General features: G+C 46.4%; 1 protein-coding gene across 1 annotated transcript in view; it reads left to right on the forward strand.

Moving 5' to 3' along the window:
• PM20D1 (peptidase M20 domain containing 1) overlaps positions 1-22,585 on the forward strand; it is a 202,687-nt gene that overhangs the window by 136,744 nt on the left and 43,358 nt on the right. Inside the window, exon 11 of the mRNA XM_078644591.1 lies at positions 16,967-17,132. Coding sequence (XP_078500717.1) covers positions 16,967-17,132 — 166 coding nt within the window. The remainder of the gene's footprint in view (positions 1-16,966; positions 17,133-22,585) is intronic.

Genomic DNA, 22,585 nt, shown 5'->3' on the forward strand with positions numbered 1-22,585 from the left:
AATTTTCTCCTCAAAGAAGGATGCCTTAGTTTTCTGCCGTGCAGCTTTATAGAGTCTCAGGGCAGCCTGGTAGGAGGTTTTGCTGTTAAGTGCCCAATCTCTCCTCCAGATGCGTTCTGACTTTTTGCAGGCTTTTCTGAGGTCTCTTAGTTCAGTAGTGCTGCTCTTTTTTGTCACCATTTTGAGGGGCAAAACCGTGTTCAAGGAACTGTTAAGCCAGTTCTGGAAATTTATGTCTGCTAGCAGGACATCTGATTCTGCATCAGGAGCCAATTGTTCAAGAGCTCGTTTCAAGTTTTCCACCGATAACTTTGGCCAGGCTCTCTGTAATATGCGGGGGCGAGGGGCACTTTTCTCTTCCGATCGAATTTCCCAGGAAAAAGGAACTACGAAGTGGTCCGACCATGGTAGGGGCAGAGGGGGTTCGACTAGGAGCTGGTTGTTATTTGAAAAGACCGGGTCCAACAGATGTCCCTTGTTATGAGTGGCTTCCTTATTTAAAAGATTTAGTTCAAAGACTTTAAGATTTAGGATGAGATCTACAGCTACTTTATCATTAAGGTCATCAAAATGCAGGTTCAGGTCTCCAAGAACCAAAAAGTTGGGTGCCCGGGCTGCCGCTGCTAAGGTGGCTTCTAGCAGAGAATCTGCAAAATGTTTTATGCAGCCCGGTGGGCGGTAAATAAGGAATCCTGAAAGGGAGTAGGTGGGGGTTAGCTGGATGCTAAAACAGGCACTTTCTGAGTCTGAAATCCCGCCGTCCTCTAGTCTACATATCAAGGAGTCTTTGTGGATTATAGCGAGACCACCTCCTTTCCCTTGGTCCCTATTCTGACTCTGAATAAGAAAACCACTTGGGAGGGCGGAAATGATGTCAAACTCTGCATTGGGAGATAACCATGTCTCCGTAAGGAAGAGCAGGTCAAGATTGCATTCTTCGATCAACAAATTGATCTCCACCGCATGCTTTGGTAGTGATCTGCAATTTAGTAACGCCATCCTCAGAACACTACCGGCCTCCTTACCGTTAGTCTCCACAGGGATAGGGTCAGAACAGAATTGGCAACGACAGAGTAGAGTGTCGGTCCAGTCCAGCTGATGGCACCACTGACCACTATTGTCTCATAGCGCCAAGAGTTCTTCCCTCGAGTATCCTGTAGGTCCCGAAAGATCCACGGGCATAGTGACAGGCCCTTGGCCCGGACGGGCCCAGACGGGCTTGCCTCTGGCGCGCCTCCGGCGCGCCATCGGCGCGGACGGGAAATGGACTTCATTTTATAGCGACCGGGCCGTGATTCGCCCGACCGCTAGAGCGCCAACCGTGCCTTTCCCCTAAGATGGCGGCCAAAGTCGTCGCCCTCCGGGTAGGCTGTCTGTTTTCGAGTGGAGCCCTAACTCGGCCCTCGGTATGCCCAACACTGGTACAATTGCGCGCCCCAACTGTCCCAGGCAGGTAAGTGACACAGTGCAAATTAATACAGTACAACAATTTTTAAAATCAGTTTTTGTGCAAATGAGCGAGGATAAAACAGAAGATCAGGGGCCTAGCTCCCGGCTTTCCGCCTCAGGAGTGTTCTGTTGCGAGTAAGAAAAGGCTTTGCAGTTCTCCTAGCGCTTGCCAATTTTATAGCGACCGGGCCGTGATTCGCCCGACCGCTAGAGCGCCAACCGTGCCTTTTCCCTAAGATGGCGGCCAAAGTCGTCGCCCTCCGGGTAGGCTGTCTGTGTTCGAGTGGAGCCCTAACTCGGCCCTCGGTATGCCCAACACGGGTACAATTGCGCGCCCCAACTGTCCCAGGCAGGTAAGTGACACAGTGCAAATTAATACAGTACAACAATTTTTAAAATCAGTTTTTGTGCAAATGAGCGAGGATAAAACAGAAGATCAGGTGCCTAGCTCCCGGCTTTCCGCCTCAGAACACGGCATTAGAAATAAATATTTCAAACTTGCACGTGTCTTCTTTTACTCCCTGTTTTGGACTGGTATGATAGTATAACAAAAGAGTGTTCTTGTTTTCCACATTGCCTGAGGTAATCTAAGTTCCATGTTCTGGGTTGTCTAATCATTGGTGTTATGGAAGAGCCAATGCGACACAGATGCTAGTCTGTTAGGGGATGTTGGGTACTAAGGTGAGTTTTAGCACACCCTAATTCACTGAGGTTCCGAGTCTCTATGCACAGTTCTGTGTAGGAGCAGAATCCCTGCTACATGGCACCCAACGTGGTGGTCTTATTACATGACGCTTGAGTAGTACTTCTATCATTCCTTAGCCCCTTCACTATTGTTTCCGGATAACAGTGGTGTCGGAAAAAACCTACCTATAGTTACATAGGTCTTTTCAAGCTTGAATCTTTTAAAATGGTTTCCTTTTGAATTACTACCCAGTTGTGCTAGATTGTTTTACATTGTACCTCTTCTTCTCTGTGTCACTATGGCTAACGTTGACATACCGCAGCATAGTCGCATTGCGGTCCGCAATCATTTGCAGACTTATAAAGTTGGTTTGGAGGGCATGGCAGTTATTTTGGTGGTGAGTGCTGAGGTTGCCTACCCGTTTGAGATTTTCTACTCATGGGTGACGTATCCTGCAGCAGATGCAGCTACTCAGGTGCCTAACACTTACACTCATACTGCCGTGCCCGTGGAATATGTCCCTTATAGGATGCAGGAGATTCCGATTTCTGCATGGCAGCACCGCGTTTGGTTTGATGGCGCCCTTCCCCACAGTGTAACGGCGATTAGATTGGGTCCTTTGTCCATTCCAGGCGCTTCTTGGCCGGTTTTGGCTGGATTCACCCCGCATCCTCGTGCGGGGCAAGTCGCCATTGCTGAATTACGGACCCTTTATAACTCTGCTATCAGTGTTATTCAGGCCCTAGTTCAATATATTACCCGCAATTTCCATGGCGGGCCCCTGGTGTTACGGTCCTTCCTGCTGAACCGAGCGGAATGAAGCTTAGTCCCGTGATGGTCAATGCTTTTATGGGCAAGCGTCCCCAGGATAAGGATGATATGCCTTTTTGGCTTGCCGAGAAGTTTGACCTGCTGGAAGCAGTATTTTCTAATTCGACTCCCGTAGAAAAACACAGGATTTTTACAATTAGTTTGCCCAAGGACTTGGTACCAGAAGCCGGTGACTGCAAGTCATGGGGTAAGATTTTTACGGCAGTGTACATGAAGTGCTTCGGCACTCCGTCAATGACTGTCCTTCCAAAGGTCATTAAGCGTGTTCAGGACGAACATGGACCGGAGGCTGCTTTTGAGTTGGGATTGAGACTCGTGGGCTCATTTGATGTAGTTTCCGATCTGGTCCTTTCTAATATAAAGGGAGATGCGGTGAACTTTCAAGTGGCTAACGCCTTACGCGAGGTCCCCGATGCCGACAAACCCCGACAGTTACCGAAAATAATTATGGCGGCTTATAAAACCATTGGCCGCAATAGTTTAGGTGTCAAGCCCTTTTCTGCTAAAGATAAAAAAAAAACTCAGGGTGCGAAGTCTGAAAGGGACGTTCAACCCACAGCTCCAAAGAAAAATTGGAACAGAAATAAAAAAACAGGGGAAGCAGCAACAGAAACATGAGTCCCGTCCCCCATCACCAGTGCACGCGTCTACTGAGCACGTTTATGTTTTGCGCGACCGCGCTACGATTAAGTCGCCTGATAGATTTCAGGTTCCTGATCAACGCTCTCCTCGTTCTTTACAGGACACATCGGCCTCTTCGTCCGGTGGAGGAAGCGGCGGCCGAGATCGGGGTGGCCAGCACAGTTGCGACAAGCCCCGCCCGAAAGACGGAAAAGGCAAGCAGAATGATTCTTCACAGAAAAGACCCCAGTTTCAGAAAAAGAAAGTTGCCGTTTTAACAGCGAGATATGCCACAGATAGTGAGAACGCCGCTTCGGAATCAGACATGGGCGCTGACGTTGTTGGACAGCGCGGCGGAGATTACCATAGTACGAGAAGCCCCTCGTCCACCACTGAAGGTGACAGCGACTGACCAATAGGTTGTTGTAGAGACAGCTGCTACTAGAGTAGCTCCCCCTGATAGGCTTTTTGAAATTGTCCTTTTAATTGAAGGTGACATACAACGTACAATAAAAGGGGCATTTTGGGAAAATCTTAAAACTGCCTATGACAGTTTGTTAGCGGAGGCTGACTGGCCCCCACCTTTTGTTCTCGCGGCTCCGAGAGGGGAGGAGATAATCCTCCCTAGTTTCGCGCACACAGTGTCTAAGGAGCATGCGCTGAATTTTGCAGAAGAGTGGGCTAAGGCCCTTGCGCCGGCTTTGTACCGTACGCACTGTGGATGGGATACATTTTCCCCACACCATGAGATTTCCTTACGGTCTATGCCACAGCCTCAACCTCAATATCCCATACGGTGTGAAGCAAATGCTTCCGTGGCGGAAATCCTTGAACAATTAGAATATCAAGGGGTGATAGAAACTTGTTTGTCACCGATGAATAACCAGAATAGAATATCAGAGGGTCTAAAGTACCAAGACAGGGAGCGCTATGTATATATCTTGAGAAGACTAACCACGACTACCTTGATCAACATACCAATGATGTAAGGGTCACCCTCACAGGGAGCCTATTCAGTGATCATGTGAGGATTCCCATCAGTCACCACACGGAACCGCCCTTCATCACTTGGGTTCCTGTTGAGACCACTGCTGATGTTATCTATTCTATTTCACATGGAGGGGTCTGGTAACAAGATACCCTCTCATGATCAATTAGATTAACGTGGTCTCTTATCTCAGACGGAGATGATGTTGTAAAAAAGGGGGAGGGGACTGATATCGTAGTGCAAAAGTAGTAAAGAAAAACTAAGTGTGTGTGAATTAAAATTGGATGAGGGGGTGCTGAATGTAACTTTATTCTGTCGCTACCCACTCTGCCAATGTTAAAAGAAGTAGACCAGAATAATCCAATGATTCTTGGGTCATTTCATGTATTCTGGGGTCAACATGTTTCTGCAATGTGCGACAATAGTTGTCATTGCTTTCATCAGGACCATCATACAAGCATGCTACTTCGAATTAGTGCTCTCAACGAAAAAACAGAAAGTGCTCAAAATTATAAATGAATTATGAATAATTCAAACTCGATACTAGAGTCACCTGAATCCACTAGATGTCTGTATCGGTAGTTTCACCGTTCCAATGAGGATATTGCCCAATTGGAGGATGTCTAGACTTCACCCCACCTGGCCATGGCTCAGGATGAAGGGGAAGCACCGCTCTGACCGTCGGTACTTCGCTTCGATGAATAACCCACTTTTTACTGTGACCAAACCTGACGGTTCGTACCGTTTGGTATTGGATTACTGGCATTTAAACTCGCATTGCCGTACCTGTGCAGTACAGAATACCCACAGCTCTGCTTTAGTGGATGGTCTTGTGCGCAAAAGGTTTAAGACCACAATTGATATATCCAACGTTTTTTTTGCCCACAATTTGTCTGGCCTGAGTTCTCAATGGACCAGTTTTACCAGTGGCGGCAAACAACGCCAATTTAAACGCCTGGCCATGGGCTATAAGAATAGTCCAGGTGTGTTTGCTGCTCGCATTGTCTCTCTTTTGGAGAGAGTAGACCCAGATGCGTGTTCGTATGTGGATGACATCTATCTCACAGACGAAATTTGGGCGCATCTGTGTCGCGTTGACCGCATTATTTGTAACTTTGCGGACTTCGGTTACAAATTCAACTTTGCAAAGTCTCACATTGCAGAGTACACAGTGTTGTTCTTGGGCTATGAGCTCAAAAATGAAGGTCGATGTTTAGCTCCTCACTTCTTGGAGAAATGCGCACAGCTGCGTGCTCCTACAACACTGAAAAAATTACAGTCCATGCTGGGATTTTTAAATTTTGGGCATACATATATTCCCGAATATGCCCAGCGTATCAAGCCTTTGTATGCTTTGATACAACCTACTTTTACCAAATCGTGCTGGCTGCCTGAACATTCAGCCATTTTAAAATCTTTGCAGGCTGATCTTCTAAAAACTAAATTCTTACTGACTCATGATAACTACACCAACCTGGTGATAAGAATCATCCCTGGGGCGGTGGGTTTCACATACCTTACATTTAACGAAGTTGACACAGTACCTATCGCTTACAAGTCACACTTGTACACTTCGGCTGAAATGCGGTTTTCCACTGTGGAATAAGTTTTGACAGCAGCGCAAATGGCGATTCTTAAGGAACGTGCACTGTCGCAGGGAAAACGCATGTTGGTTGTTACCCCTTATCCTGCACGAGAGGCAGTGACGAAAGCCAGTGTACCAAATTCTAAAGCTTTGCACCCACGGTGGATACAATGGGCTGAATCATTGACGTCTCCGGATGTCACTTTTATCTTGGATACCTCCTTGCAGTCACAAGAGTTTTTGCAGATGAGTTTGTTCATCCTGCACCATTGACTATGTGGCCTTTGGAGGATTTCCATTGTATCATTTACACTGATGGTTCAGCGCAAGTTGCACATGGGTCTAAGCACGCATACGTCTCAGCTTGCGCCATTGTGGTAGGTACCATGGTGAATGATGAGTTCAAGTCCGATGTCGTACATAGGGGACTATACCGCACAATTGGCAGAGCTCCGTGCTCTGATGCTTGCTTTGGAGTACGCTGATCCTAGTGTGACTACTCTTATTGTGAGTGATTCTTACTACTGTGTCCAGTCTTACAATGAAAACCTATTCTTTTGGATTCAGAATGATTTTCGTGATTCCAAAGGTAGCACAATAAAACATAAAATTATCTAGGTTCGAGTGGCTGAACTTAAAGAGCAGCTGCCACTCGTGTATGTAATTCATACTCTTGGTCATCAACGTGTGGGAGCTCACGCTGTTGGCAATGGTTTGGCCGATGAGGCCGCAAAAACAGCAGTATCAACATATTGGATTGCAGCAGTCATAGTTCCAAAAGTAAGATTGATGATGACATCTTGGCGGCAGTTGCTGCTACTGAGAAGGGAAGTAAATATCCTAAGGGGTTTCCTTCGAAGTATTCTTATCATTTAAGTCCTGATAAAGTTCCTTAGGTGAAAATACCGGACGTTGGTGAAAGATTGATTCCCAACACGGACCGCAGACCCACCCTGATTACAGCTGCCCACAAGGGTGTTGCATCTGCGCATGCGGGCGTTTCGGCTACTGTATCTCAGTTACAACAACGTTTCTGGTTGCGGGGACTGTACAAACATTCACGTGATTATGTCCTTCAATGTGACATTTGTCAGCAGATTAGCCTTCAACTGCTGCGCGTCCGCCTCAGAAACAGTTGTACATTTCTAATAGACCACTTGGTTGTGTTTATTTAGATCACTGCAGTCCTTTTTCCTCTGATACTGCGTATAAGTACATCTGAGTTGCAGTTGATTCTTGAACACGCTTTGTTTGGGTGTGGCCACACCGCAGCGCTGATTCGCGAACTGTCATAAGAGACTTGCGTATCTTTGTAGGAATTTTTGCCTGTGCTACCTTCCATTCGGATCAGGGTCCAGCGTTCGCCTCTAAGGCGTATAAGGATGCCATGAGTTAGTTGGGGGTCCAAGTCAAGTTTTCGTTTCCATACAGACCTGAGGGTAATAGTGTTGTGGCACGAATGAACCGAGATTTAAAGCAGTCTTTGACAGCTAGGGTTATAGGTACTGGCAGGAACTGGCTGGCCCATCTCAATAGCGTACAACGTGCACATAATAATCTCCCTAGAAGGTTTCTGGGTGGGCGGACCCCATACGAAATGCTCTTTGGTATCAAAATGTTCGTCCCGGACCTTGAAGGTGACCTGTTCTCAGGACACCCCCATGCCGCACGGCCACCAGCTGTGTGTGTGCCCCTCGCCTCGCTGCTGCTCGTAGCCTCGTTGTGCCTGCCTCTCCGCCCTAGCTGCCTGCCTCGCTGTTCCCCGCCCCTCCGCCGTGTTTGCGTGTTGTTGTTGCATTGCCTTTTTGTATTTCACTACTGTGCGTGTTTTAGATATAGCCCTGTTGTAATTTCTTCTGTTGTCCCCCTGTGCGCGTTGTAGATATAGCCTTGTTGTTAATTCTTCTGCAGTCCCCCTGTGCCCTGCCCGCCCCGCTCCCCGCCGCCGTTCACGCGGCCACGCCCCCTTTTCGTTTTGTATCCTCCCCGCTCCCGCCTCCCAGCTGCTCCTCCCTCCCACTTAGCCATATATGGCGACCGCGCAGACGTGCAGCGGTCACGCGCAGCGGACGCGCCGATTGTGTGCCGAAGGCGAGCCCGTCCGCGCCTGGACCGCGCCCAGCGCCAGGACCCCTGGCCCCGGCCGACGCCAGACAACACGACGGACCTACGACGCCGCCACCCTCAACGCCGGTCCAACCCCCGCCTGCTGCCGAGCCACTCCGAAACGCACCCACAGACCCTTCACCTGCCATGCCTGCAAATTCACCTGCCTCCGGACTTGCACCGCTCCCGCCAAGCAGAGCGCCAGCAACAACCACCTCAAGTGCATCCTGCTCAACACCCGCTCTGTCCACAGACACGCCGTCGAACTCTGGAACCTGCTGGACACCACATCACCAGACGTCGCCTTCCTCACGGAAACCTGGATGAACGCCTCCTCAGCGCCCGACATCGCCATTGCCATTCCGGATGGATACAAGATCGTCCGGAGGGACCGTGTGAACCAGACTGGAAGAGGCATCGCCATCGTCCACAAGAACACCATCCGCATCACGACCGACGCCGACAACACCTACGCCGCCGCCGAACACCTACACTTCCAGATTCACACCGACCCAAAGACGACCCTCCGAGGCACCCTCATCTACAGACCCCCGGGACCACGCACCCAATTCAGCGAAGACATTGCTGACTTCATCAGCCCGCACGCCCTCCCCTCCGCCGACTACATCCTCCTAGGGGACCTCAACTTCCACCTGGAGAACAACAAGGACCGCAACACCGTCACCCTGCTGGACAACCTCGCCAACCTCGGACTCAAGCAACTGGTCAACACCCCCACCCACTACGCCGGCCACACGCTTGATCCTGTCTTCTCATCCAGCAAGCACATCGCCTTCAGCCACTTCACCGGACTTCACTGGACCGACCACAGCTGCGTCCACTTCAGCTTCAGAAAAACCACCACCCACAACCGGTTCCTCACAGAAACTGGAGCAAGATCACCGCCGACCAGCTCACCACTTCCCTCGGCCAGAACCCACCCGCCAGCACACCGGACCCCAACGAAGCAGCCCGCAACTTCACGCACTGGCTGACCGCCTGCGCCGACGTCCTCGCACCACTGAAGAACCCTCCCAGCAACCCCAGAAGCGAGAAGGCGCCCTGGTTCACCGACTAACTCAAGGACTCCAAGAAGACCTGCCGCACCCTCGAGAAAGCCTGGCTCCTCAACCGGACCACTGACAACATGACCGCCCTCAAACACGCCACCCCCAAGCACCACCAGCTCATCCGCACCACCAAGAAGAAATCACTGAAGGATCGACAGGACAACAACGCACACGACAGCAAGGAACTCTTCAGCATCGTCAAGGAGTTCTCCAACCCCAGCACCGGCAACAACGACATCACCCCTTCACAAGATCTCTGCAACTCCCTCGCCTCGTTCTTCCACCGCAAGATTGCCGACATCCACAACAGCTTTGGTGCACCATCCACGCACTCAACCGCAGAACCAACGCACCCCACCGCCACCCTCTGCACCTGGACCACGGTGACCACCGAAGACACAGCCCGCACGATGAACACCAGCCACTCCGGATCTCCGACTGACCCCTGCCCCCACCACGTCTTCAACAAGGCCGACTCCACCATCGCACCACAACTCTGAGACGTCATCAACACCTCCTTCGACATCGCCACCTTCCCGGAGAGCTGGAAGCACGCCGAGCTCAGCGCCCTACTGAAGAAATCAACAGCCGACCCCACCGACCTCAAGAACTTCCGCCCCATCTCGCTCCTCCCTTTTCCTGCCAAAGTCATCGAGAAGATCGCCAACAGACAACTTGCCGCCTTCCTCGAGACGAATGGATGCCTCGACCCCTCGCAGTCCGGTTTCAGAGCCAACCACAGCACCGAGACCGCCCTCATCGCAGCCACCGACGTCATCCGAGCCCTTCTCGACAACGGGGAAACAGCGGCACTCATCCTCCTGGACCTCTCAGCAGCGTTCGACACGGTCTGCCACCGCACCCTAGTCCAACGCCTCAGCAACACCGGCATCCAAGAGAAGGCACCTCGCCGGAAGAACACAGAGAGTCCGCCTCCCCCCGTTTCGATCCGAGGCCACTGAAGTCATCTGCGGCGTCCCGCAAGGATCATCACTCAGCCCCACCCTCTTCAACGTCTACATGAGACCTCTTGCTGCCATCGCACGCCAACACAACCTCAACATCATCTCCTACGCCGACGACACCCAGCTGATCCTCTCCCTCACCAGAGACCCCGACACCGCCAGAACCAGCCTCCACGAAGGGATGAAAGACGTCGCTGAGTGGATGAAGAACAGCCGCCTGAAACTGAACTCAGACAAGACGGAAGTCCTCATCCTGGGACCATCAGCCTCCGCCTGGGACGACTCCTGGTGGCCCCCTGCCCTGGGCACCACTCCCAAGCCAACGGACCACGCACGCAACCTGGGCTTCATCCTGGACTCCTCCCTCTCGATGACCAGACAAGTCAACGCCGTCTCCTCTTAATGCTTTCACACCCTCCGCATGCTCCGCAAGATCTTCCGTTGGATCCCGACCGAAACCAGGAAGACGGTCACCCAGGCCCTCGTCACCAGCCGACTGGACTACGGAAACACCCTCTACGCCAGAACCACAGCCAAGCTACAGAAAAGACTCCAACGCATCCAGAACGCCTCCGCCCGACTCATCCTGGACATCCCCCGACGCAGCCACATCTCCGGCCACCTGAGGGACCTACACTGGCTCCCCGTTAACAAGAGGATCACGTTCAGGCTCCTCACCCACACACACAAGTCTCTCCACGACCTGGGCCCTAAGTACCTCAACGACCGCCTGACCTTCCACATGCCCACCCGCCAGCTACGGTCTGCTAGCCTCGCCCTCGCCGCCGTACCACGCATCCGAAGAGCCACCGCCGGAGGCAGATCCTTCTCCTACCTGGCGGCCAAGACATGGAACTCCCTCCCCATCCACCTTCGGCTGACCCAGGACCACCTCGCCTTCAGGAGGCAACTCAAGACCTGGCTGTTCGAGCAGTAGCGAACCCCTTCCCCCAAGCGCCTTGAGACCCTCCCGGGTGAGTAGCGCACTATACAAGTGCTGTGATTGATTGATTGATTGATTGAAGGCCTAGACTAGGCGGTTGCTGCCTCCTTTGACGTAGATGAACATTGTCATGTTTTACAGAATCTACGAGAGACAGTCTTGCAAAGGAACACTTGCCCTCCACGTCTGATGCTGCGTTACAGATTCCGGTAGTTGGCTGGCTACCCCGAGTTGGAGAACTGGTTCGAGAGAAGATCGAAAACAAGAAAGAATTTGGTTCCTCATATCGAGCTCCAGTTCCTGTACTTGGTGTGCAGGGCACAAGGATAGTCATTTTACCACCACTTCCAGGTCGTAAGGGAAAAAAGGTACATCTCAATTGACAATGTCAAACTACACAGAGTGGCCGATTCTTCTTAGTATGAAACCAGTGGTCTTCTGTCCATCTTTTTTGAGATATTCAGTTTTAGCCCCGGCTCCTAATACCAGGCCTGACGATGCCCTTGAGATGCCTGCAGTTTCCAGTCCTTTATTGAGTTCTCCACCTGATGCTCATATTGATGAGATTGAATATACTTACCCCACAGACTTATCGATGCTTGATGTGAAAACTTGTTTGGTAGAGTCCAGACTTTCATTTGACACTGACTCTCACACATCGAAGACCCCTTCAAAACTTTCTGTTTTTGCAACATGGTTTAAAAAAAAATTTTGCACCTACATTTGGTTGGTGCTTTTTTCAATTTACTTGTTCATGTCAATTGGATTTGTGGTGTATTTTTTCCGCCTTGTCAACGGACACTATGTTGAAGAGAGAACATCTATTCGACATATTAATGGAACATTGGCACCCCACACCTCATCCCACAGATTGAAGAGGGACCTGGCTTTTGTTAAAATTACTGCTTGGCACGTCTTAGATGGGATTGTGTGGGATGCTATTAGATTTCAAATACACGGACCCACAGAGGTTATTAATGTCCCAAATGTTCTAAGGGTTTCTATGGGTGATGCGATTAAACAAAATATACATTCTGATGATTGGGATGTTCAGACCGTAGAAGCTTTGTTTTCTGATTTGAAATATTATGCTGCCTTTGATGCTGAAGATTTGTATTTAGATTCAGCAAATTATGGTGATTTGTTTTGTTATCAACACTTTGGCAATTACTACCTGCATAAGGCTAACACCAGGAGGAATATGGTTAATCATCACAATGGGAACATTGTCCCACTCCAGTTGAAGGCAGCTCCAATTCTCTTTTAAAGTGATTCACCTACTTTACTGATTTTAATCAGTCAAATCCCAATGCATTTTATTTTAAAATGACCGAAAAGTCCACTTCCAAGGTTAGACTTACCCACACAAAATTATTATATTCGAAGTCCTTTCTAGATCAATTGGCTGTTGGGGGCTATGAACTGTGGAAGGATACTATTGAGCGTAAATCTGTTTGGGGTTCTAAAAGTTGGCAAGTGCAAGACACTGAGGCTTTGCATCGTGCATGTCTCATCCCGAACCATATGTTGTTTTTGAATTCTACAATTTCACAAACGACTTGCTTTGGATTGGCTACTACTAAAAAATTAAATGCTCCTTCTTTTCCTGAATTAGAGGAATACTCCGGTTGGGATAATAATACCAACTTTTCAAATACAGATTTGCAGACGCTGTTATTGAATTCTAGTTTTAACATATCCAGTTTGGATCCTAAGGGTTGGTTTCTGTGGCACAAAAGTGCAGATTCTTGCTAACATCGCTTTCTGGGTTTAGCTCAAGACTACACACAGGTTAGGGTGGATCCCCGTTTTGAAAGTGGCCATTCTGTGACTACCTATTCAGTAGGCAAATTATGTCAGAGTTGGCTCAAACATTCCACTTTAGCGTTAGTTAAGCTGCATTTATCTAAATTGGCTGACTATGTTGATCTGAATCATTTTGTCAAGGGCCCGGCTTCCGGCTGATCCAAAAGGTGGATATATGCTATTTACAACGAGGTTTGGAAACTGTCCCAGATTGAGGCTGCTTCTCACATTAGAGCAATAGATGAAGCAAATTTAGAAAAAGTGCTAGCAGTTGTAGATAACAGCATTAACACGCTTTCTTCCTGCATTTACACATTAGATAATATCGTTTTGTCTGTTGTTGATACTGTGCAAGAGGATGTGTCTGTTTTGTACCATGGTCAAAATCAATTGCGTTCTATTATGCAATTTGCCTGGACTTTGCAGACATTGACGTCAGGAAAAGTGCCCTGGCACTACATGAATACATCATCTCTGTTTGCCCCTTTTAATTTGACTGAAAAGCAACGTTTTATGTCTATGAAAGATGCAACTTTTTCCATGTTACATATTGAGAAGTTAAAACCTTTGCCGTTTTCTGTGGCCGATACAAATTCTGCTGTGTAGCATATCCATGGGTTGATAACTTTACCTTTTCCTCTGTTCAAGTTCGAGGCCTGCATGAAGTACTACGTAATTGGCAGATATGAGCCTCTAGGCACCGCTTATCTCCATGAAACTTGGTCACTACCATTTACCTATAGGTGCCTTAGGGAGGGAAAAGAGGTTTATTTGAATGGAGAGGATTGCACTACAACACCAGATCACTCATTAATGTGTAGGAATATCCAATTGCATGGCTCTTGTAATCAGAATGAGCCAAATTTTGCCTGTATTTTAAAAGGTACACTGCCATCTGCTATCATACCCACATTCACATTACTAGCAAATGGTAGTTATTTACTTTTAAATAATGAGGATTGTTGTGCAATGGTAGCCGGCATTCCTTACGTGGTTACAGTCAGTGAACGTGTAGTCTGCTGTAAAAACATAATGTTTCCTCCTCCGCATGGGAAGCTCGATGTTTCCATCTGGCCGTCGATTCCGACCTTGAAAGCAGAGTTCAACAAGATGAGTCGCATAAGAGCTCTATTGCTCGAAAAGAAGTCGCCCTCACATCTGCTCGTGAAACATTTTTCCTTCAAGTGGCAAACACCCGCACAGAAGTGCACGCTTTATTAAAAACGGATTTGCCCTTGCATTTCGGTGAATTAATTCACACTATCTTTAATGCGTCGTCCACCTCAGGGTCGGCTCACTTTTTTTTAAAGTTGTTAGCAGTGGCCTTGTGACTTCTTTTCAAACTATATTTAGTGTGTTCCCGTCATTTTTTCATTTGATTTTTTTCCAGCCTCTTTGGTGGATTTCCCTTAATGCTCGCTCTGGTTGCAGGCGTACTTCTGTTGTTTTGTTTACTTCAAAATTGATGCACGTCCTGTGTTGCGAAAAGATCTGTCAAGGCTGTTGCTGCTCCGCAACCGAATGCTTGAATATTATGGAGCGCTGCCTCTTGCTACATTGAGTCCAGTTTAAGGATTATCGTTTCGATTTTCCTTTTTCGCATGTATCCAGCCTGTCTTTCATTGCCTGAGTTGCGATTTCGACTGGGCCCTGGATTTGTGTCTCTGCAATATGGTGTCTCCCAACGCGGATTATGATCAACTGATGAGCCCCTTAGTTGCTCATGAATTGCTTTGTTCTGGCGGAGGGATTATGGCCTTTGCAGCGATGCATGGAGTCCTGGGACGTTGGAATGTGTTTGCAGCGGCGCATGATTTCTTGGCATGCAGTTACATTGAAGAAGACCCGAGTTGTCCTCTGATGGTGCTAGAGGCTCCGGTTATTGGGGAACATGTATGTTCCTGCCCATTGCTAAATTGGATGGATGAAAGGTTTTCCGATGAGAACAAAGACTTCCTATTGGAGGCTGTTGCGACATATTTTGCATATACATTGCTGGAGTGAGATATGTTATCGCTTCTCTCTCTTCCATGGCCGAGGTCACATGTTGGACATCGGATTATTAAAAAAAAAATTCTCTCGTCTTCATTTTTTTGCACCCCGGCCTATTGCCTTCCCTATGCCCGTGGATACAATTACTTGATTTTAAGTACTTTCTATTTTTGGAGTTTGATGCCGTTTTTTCACATGTGGCAATTCAAACTCTGTTCTGACTATTGTTCTTGAACTCTGCTTTCCAAATTTGCCCCTTTCTTATCCGTGCTCAGATCAAGGGAGGGTGTCATGGGACTGAGCCTTGCATTCACACTGTGTTAAGTTGACATGAGCTTATTAGAAGTTTAAACGCCATTTTTCCTTTCTGCTACCTTTTGCACACGGCACACATTATAATAAATGTTTAGAGTCTAGCAGAGTGTTTTGCTTCACACGAGAATAATATATCTTTCTATATTAGCAGTCTTACTTGGTAAGCTTTGTCTGAACAGTGAGTGCCGAGGCCTTCAAGGTTATTTCAACACAGTGGTTGTTGTACGGACTGATCAGCGCACGTTCTAGACACAACATATATGCAGCTGTGGCCACCTCTGATTTTGGCGTGTTTAATAATGCGTTTAATAATGCACTGGGTAGGCATGATCACACACACACTTGGAGAACATTCGCATGATGAGAGCTGGTGCAGAATCTGATGTGATCCATTTCTGCTAGTACCAGATGAATGGGTCCGCCTTTGTAATCCCAAGAGACCTTCTGTAGATATAAAATAACCTACTAGCAAGGGAGGGTGAAATATAGGTATATTTTAAACCGGTTTCCATTTAGCATTCAAGCATGCTTTTTCCCTTTGTATTTTATGGAATAGTAACTATGCTGATAATCTTGTTGCTGATAATATGTCTACTTGTATTAGCTAAGATACAGCGCATGAGAACACGGCATTAGAAATAAATATTTCAAACTTGCACGTGTCTTCTTTTACTCCCTGGTTTGGACTGGTATGATAGTATAACGAAAGAGTGTTCATGTGTTCCACATTGCCTGAGGTAATCTAAGTTCCATGTTCTGGGTTGTCTAATCATTGGTGTTATGGAAGAGCCAATGAGACACTGATGCTAGTCTGGTAGGGGATGTTGGGTACTAAGGTGAGTTTTGGCACACCCTAATTCACTGAGGTTCCAAGTCTCTATGCACAGTTCTGTGTAGGAGCAGAATCCCTACTACAGTTTGTTGTTACCAAAGTCCCTATAGCTAACAGTAGTAATATCCTAGCCGGTTTCTACCTTCTGACCAGCTACAGCAAAAATAGACCCAGATCAGACAGTAATAATATATTTATTAGTGCAGCTTTTTCTTGTTATGTTGAACAGAACAGGACATTGTGAAACTGGCTTGCAATTACCTAGTAGTGAGTACACCACAGTTTACATACATTTAATGTCAGAGTTGAATTTTGTTTATTAAGTAGATCTTTGCTATTTTAATTAAATGCAAACCTATCTCCATTCATGCGTATACTGAGCGTGAGGTGGAACTGAACGGCTGGAAAGAGGTATCTGATTACTGACAATTTAGACAGGCAGAGAGGTGAGATAATGAAAGGGACTTGAAAGAGCAAATTTAAGTAGAGGATATGAAGTAGTGAGTTTGGAGAAGGAAGAACTAGTAATAATTTACAAAAGGAATGAACAGAGGAAAAAAGGAAATAAAAGGAAATTTCGTTATAAGCATTGAAAAGACCATAGTATCAGCAATTTTGTTTGGATCAAAAAGAATAAACCCTGATAAGCATTGAACTTTTAAATATTTATTTTAATTTTTTATATAGGTTTGAAAGCAATGAAAAAACTCCCCTGGAATTCACAACAAAATAGATATTGAAAGCAGGAAAACCTATTCACCTTGTGTTCTTTCTCTAGGTGATTGACATTGTGAAACACGCCATCAGTGATGACAGAGTGAAAATCACTATTAAGAATGCCTTCGAACCTCTTCCCGTCAGCCCCTATGATGAAAAGTCTTTTGGATATCAAATTGTAGGGCGGACCATTCGTGATGTATTCTCTGGCATCACCTTCGCTCCAGGTAAGTTCAGACACATTCCACTTATTACTTTGCTCACAATTAGTTGCCGCATCTGATATCAGGCCTATCACCCCTTCTTATTATCACTCAAGATCACATCCATCATCTCTTCCCTCTTACTTCTAGCCCCCAACCCTGCAGTTGCTGCTGACCATCAGTCCAGATTAACCCAGGCATTGTAGGTGACTGAGGAAAAGAACGCTGGAATTCGGATCTAGCCAGATATTTGATTTTGGCTAATCTATAGGTAATGTCTGAAGATGAGCAAGGACAAAGCTATGTCAGGACTTTGCCATTCTCTTTCGCTCTGCTCTCCCTGATGTCCTAATGCAGCAGTCTGATAAATGTTTGCGAACTGCTGTCACACAGCATCCAATGAAGCAAGTTAAGAATCGGTGTTTAGGCATTACTCTGGAAATTTAGTTTCGAATAAATTCAAAACAAAAAAACGTAAAATATTTTGCAGTCACAGTCAGGCTGACTGACAAAACTGCCCTGACAGCCTCCAGCCTTAGATGAAGGGTCATGGGACCTCTCCCCTCTGACATATATATGTTTAACTCAAATGCAAAGGACCAATATTATTCAAACAAATATTTCCAATTACGGAGATTATGTTTTAGACTGGCTCCCCGTCTGATAAATCCAGTAAATAGGAAGAAAACCATTTCTGGCACTACATTCAGACTGCAAAACTATAGCACTTCCGACCTGCAAAAAGTAGAGCCACTGAGAATCACTTGGAGTTCAGAAGAATAGGTAAGAGTTGGTTATTCCTAATGTCTATCAGAAAATCTGTATGATCTCATTCACAAAGACAAGCCCTCCCTATACTCCTAAAGCCTCGCTTGAAGAGCTGACCTTGCATTAAAACGTTTGATTGTTCCCTCTCCTCTTTTCTTACCCATCCTCCATTCTCTGCATCCCTTACTCTCTCTAAGTGTTACCTACTATGGTGCATGCTTGTCTGCCTTACACTCAATTATTGTATTTATACAACCAGCCCACACCTCATCCACTAGTTCATAACCTCTCCTTCCTGGAAAACACATCTCTGCATTCTAACAATAGCTCACCTCCTCTAACCATTCTATGCTTTCCACCAACGATTTGCACGAATTCGCTCTAATATTCACACCCAACACCTATTAACGTAATATTCCACAAAGAAGATAAATGCATGCAATCATTTCCTTGAGAAAATGACTAATGTCATTAACTATCAATAAACATGAACCACTAAATTAACCACTGGAATTTAGGAGTAGCGTTCTATCTGCCATAAAGTGCTTTAACGCCACATCATGATAAGTAAACTATATGAATGTAATTACCGTACAGTAGATGGAGGCCTTCTAAAGGGGACATGCGAAGGGGTACCAGATTAAAGCTAAATGAGCAGTAAAACCTTTTTCCTACCCAACGCAAACTACAATCACAATCTTTAAAGTGTGCCGTGCAAGGCAAAGAAGGCAAACTCTACATGCTTAGCAGGGTTCAACCCTTGACCAGCACAATCGCCAATCCTTGGAATACTGGAAATTGGGAGCACAACACTTGCTCAAAAGTAAAAACTGGATGCCCAAAAAATCCAAAGTTTACACCATCCTAAAGGGCAGCTTATTTGAGTTTCAGTTGAAGAAGACCAGTTTACTTATCGTTTCGCGTTACAGACTCCATCAAACATAAAAACTCTGGGTTGTATAATGATTGTGGAGACTTATATTAACACAATACTCGGGTCAGTGGTTTCCCCCATTCATATATTCTGGAGTATCCACACTTTCCTGGCCCTAGAGCATCACACAACCATCGCCAGAGCTGTTATAGGATCCACTCTGGTTTACTGGTATGCTATGTTGACAGCAGTGCCTGTCAAACATGAGTCCAGACTCCTTGTAACCTGGAACCAGAAGCCAAAATGATTATTTCCCGCAAAGACAGTAAAATTAAATTATTACACAAGATAGCACATACCACTGCACAACTAAATCCTGCAATCTTCTACAGGCGTACCTACAGTTGCCCAGGTCCTGCAATATGGATAAAGAGTAATTTCAGCTGATGGCTTTCAGAGCATCCCCCAAGAACGTAGACGGGGACAAACGATCTTTTAAGATCTTGAAATATGTGTTTGGGTCTGTACCCAAACACACATTTGGACCGTCCTGACTGGCTCAGAAGCGGACGCTCCCCACGCTCCCTGGCACCGGTATCGTAGCGCTTCACTGCTCTTGGCTGCCATCGCGTTATTTGCTCTGCTGATATCGTAGCGCATCACTGCTCTTGGCTGCCATTACGTTATTGTGCTCTGCTCCCTCTGATAGCGTTCTGTGATGTATTCCTATAGGTTCTGTATCGATCCCCCTATTCCTGACCCTATTCTGGTTAACACGTTAACTAGCAGCCATCCCATGATGCAGAAACCGTTATCTGATTACGCCAGACCACGGCACAGGAGCGCGTTATCTGATTAGGTCATAACGCTTGCCATCTAATTAGGCAAAGCAATATTCCTCCAGCCCCTGATAAGGCATACGGAGTCCTCAAAACAAATCAAACCTATGACAACCTGGGAAAAACCCTGCGGCCATTGTTTTGATTTCACCGAGAACTTCAGTAAAAGAATGTGCTAACGACCAGCTCATATGACATCCTTATTGACGTATCTATGTCCATCCTTACGTCAATCTCGGCACCTTACAGGTATAAATATTACCGACATTGCCTTAAGCAAACACACGCGGTGGTGACGAGATCGGAGCAGCGAGACTTGCCGAAGCCCAGCAGAGAGCGAAGCCCACTAGCTGCCCCGCCTTCCTGACGCGCTGAGAACGAGACGCTGCCTTTCTCCTGCCGAGAAACCCAGCTCCGGCGCTTCCGAGCAGCCCTCGCAGGCAGCTTGGAATATCGAGACCTCAGACGAGAGATACTATCCCTCAACCATCCTAGACCTCAGATACGGAGCTGAATAACCCCTTGCAGAGAATTCTTGAGTCAGTCACTTGGCAAAACAAACTTAACTTAAACTGTTACTTTCTATCCCCGCCCACATATTAGGCTTAGGTCAGGTACACTGGGGTAGGCGTAGTTAGAAGCACCAGTTGAGTACGATTAGTTAAATGTATATGTGTATGTATATATTCTATCCATTTTAAATAACGTATGGCTTAGAAACCATATCAATGTTTTTACAGTATTATTTTATAATTCTGCTTTTATTGTATGCACTTTACTTAACCATAAGTATTGCGATAATATCGATCCATTTCTCTTGTACGAGAAAAGAGACTGATCAATAAATAACATCTTTTATTGAACACGCCCGTCTCTTCCTTTTCTCTACAATCTGGTGAAACTAAGAATGGACGTACTGACTGAGTAAAATAAGTTGTCTTTTGTTTTCACACGACTCTAGAGATACACTCTTGATTAGGGGAGAGCAAAGTTGTCATGTTCTATGGTTGTCAGAAACTAAATCCCTTCTTGTCTGTCCAGGGAGGTTCAACTCCTCCTTGCCTATTCGAGAAAGTTTCTAGTGAACTCTGAGCTAGCTGGCAAACCCAAAACTTTAAGTCTAATATCGACAATAGAAGACCTAGTTAACGTCTGGTCTAGGTCTATACTATTGGAGGTATTATTCCAATGCGCAGAGCCTATTGGGATAATAGGAACTACACTACATGGCGCCCAACGTGTTTGGATAGGCGATAAAACTAACGCAAGACTTTAGAGTAACTCAGTCGTGCTTTTTCACTCAGACCCCTTTTTCCCATAATACTCCAAAGACGTCTGGAGTGGGTGAGAGGTAAAATCCACCAAACCTCGCAGGAGGGAACTCCTATGTATGGTTCTTGGTTCAATCAACGTTGAAGGATACACTGTTCCAAAATATTGTGCATCTAATCTTTGTTTCCGTAAGAAACCTGATCTGCAAACAAACAGAAAAACCTTCCTGTCGGTAAAATGGTAGACAGTGATGATGAAAGAGAGAGAGCTAGATTAGCAGCTGAAATAATAGAAGCTGATAATACTATGCAAGAAGCAGACCCGGATATAAAACTCATCCCGGTCAACATAAGAAGATCTATAACGTTAAAACTTATAGACAATGGACTGACACCAAGAGGTGGTACAGTCATATTCGTAATTGAGGCACACGAATATCGGCAGACAGAGGTATTCTATTCATGGATAAACTTTCCAGCAGCAAATGCTGTAACAAAGGAGTTCCACTATTATAAAATAGAGGAACCTCCTAATGAGTACACTCCTTTCGAGGAAGTGGAAGTACCATTCAAATTCCAAGAGCACCTGCTCTTGTTTAATGGCGCCCTAAAACATAATAATCACATCACCAGGCTCGGTCCACTAGGTAGACCAGGAGCAACGTGGCCGGTCCTAGCCGGATACACACCACATCCAGACATCGAAAGGATGTCTGCAGCAGATGTTTTAGTACAACTAAAACAATTAATTAAAATATATAGACAACTAGTCCAATATGTAATGCGGACTTCAACCATCCAACCTGTAGTTAAAATTCCACAGCTGACCCCACATCAGGGGAACACAAATAAAATTACACCACAGAACATACAGTACTGCCTAGGTAAAGTACCAGCTAAACGGGAACAAATACCATTCTGGTTAGCACAAAAAATCACCCAAATAGAGGCGGTGTTTCCAGACACCACCCCTGTGGATAAACACAGGATTCTGACTATCTGTCTTCCAATGGGAATCGCACCACACGTGGAGGACTGTGACACTTGGGGTACAGTCTTTGCTTCCATTTACACAAAAACACATGGTGTACCATCCATGTCGGTAATACCAGATGTGCTAAAACAAATTCAAGACGAATACGGTCCAGAACCCGCTTTAACTCTTGGTATGAAATTACTAAAAGACTTCAAGCAGGTCTCGGCAATATTACTAGCCAACATAAAAGGAGAAGCAGCGAATGTGGCGATCCGCCAGAGGTTAAAAGAGACAGATATAGCAGACCAACCAGCTGAAATTGCCAGAATTATAGAAAAATCCTATGAAGAACTAGGTAGAGATAGTTTGGGTGGAATACCAGTAAAGCCCCAACTAATTGAAAGTCCTGAAAAAATATTTATTAAAAATAATCTAAACAGTCAAAAGAAGAACTGGGATGGAAACAAACAATCCAATCCAAAAGAAAAGAGATTCCAGTCCAGAGGAAGGTCTCCTCGGCGGAGAGAAAGATCTCCGGACCAAGGACCCAAGTCTCCCCAAAGGGAGCCCTCTGTGAAAAAATACAACCTTAGAAATAGGGATAACATAAAGAAACCGGATAGATATCAAGATTTTGATACACGTCCCTCTCAATCTTTTCAGACTTCCTCGCAGAAATCGGAAAGAAGAGGACGATCGGAACCCAGGGAAGGGCACGTCAAGTCCAAAGACAAGGAACCTGCTCATCC

This window comes from Lissotriton helveticus, chromosome 5_1, assembly GCF_964261635.1.
Source record: "Lissotriton helveticus chromosome 5_1, aLisHel1.1, whole genome shotgun sequence".
NCBI classification, from domain to species: Eukaryota; Metazoa; Chordata; class Amphibia; order Caudata; family Salamandridae; genus Lissotriton; species Lissotriton helveticus.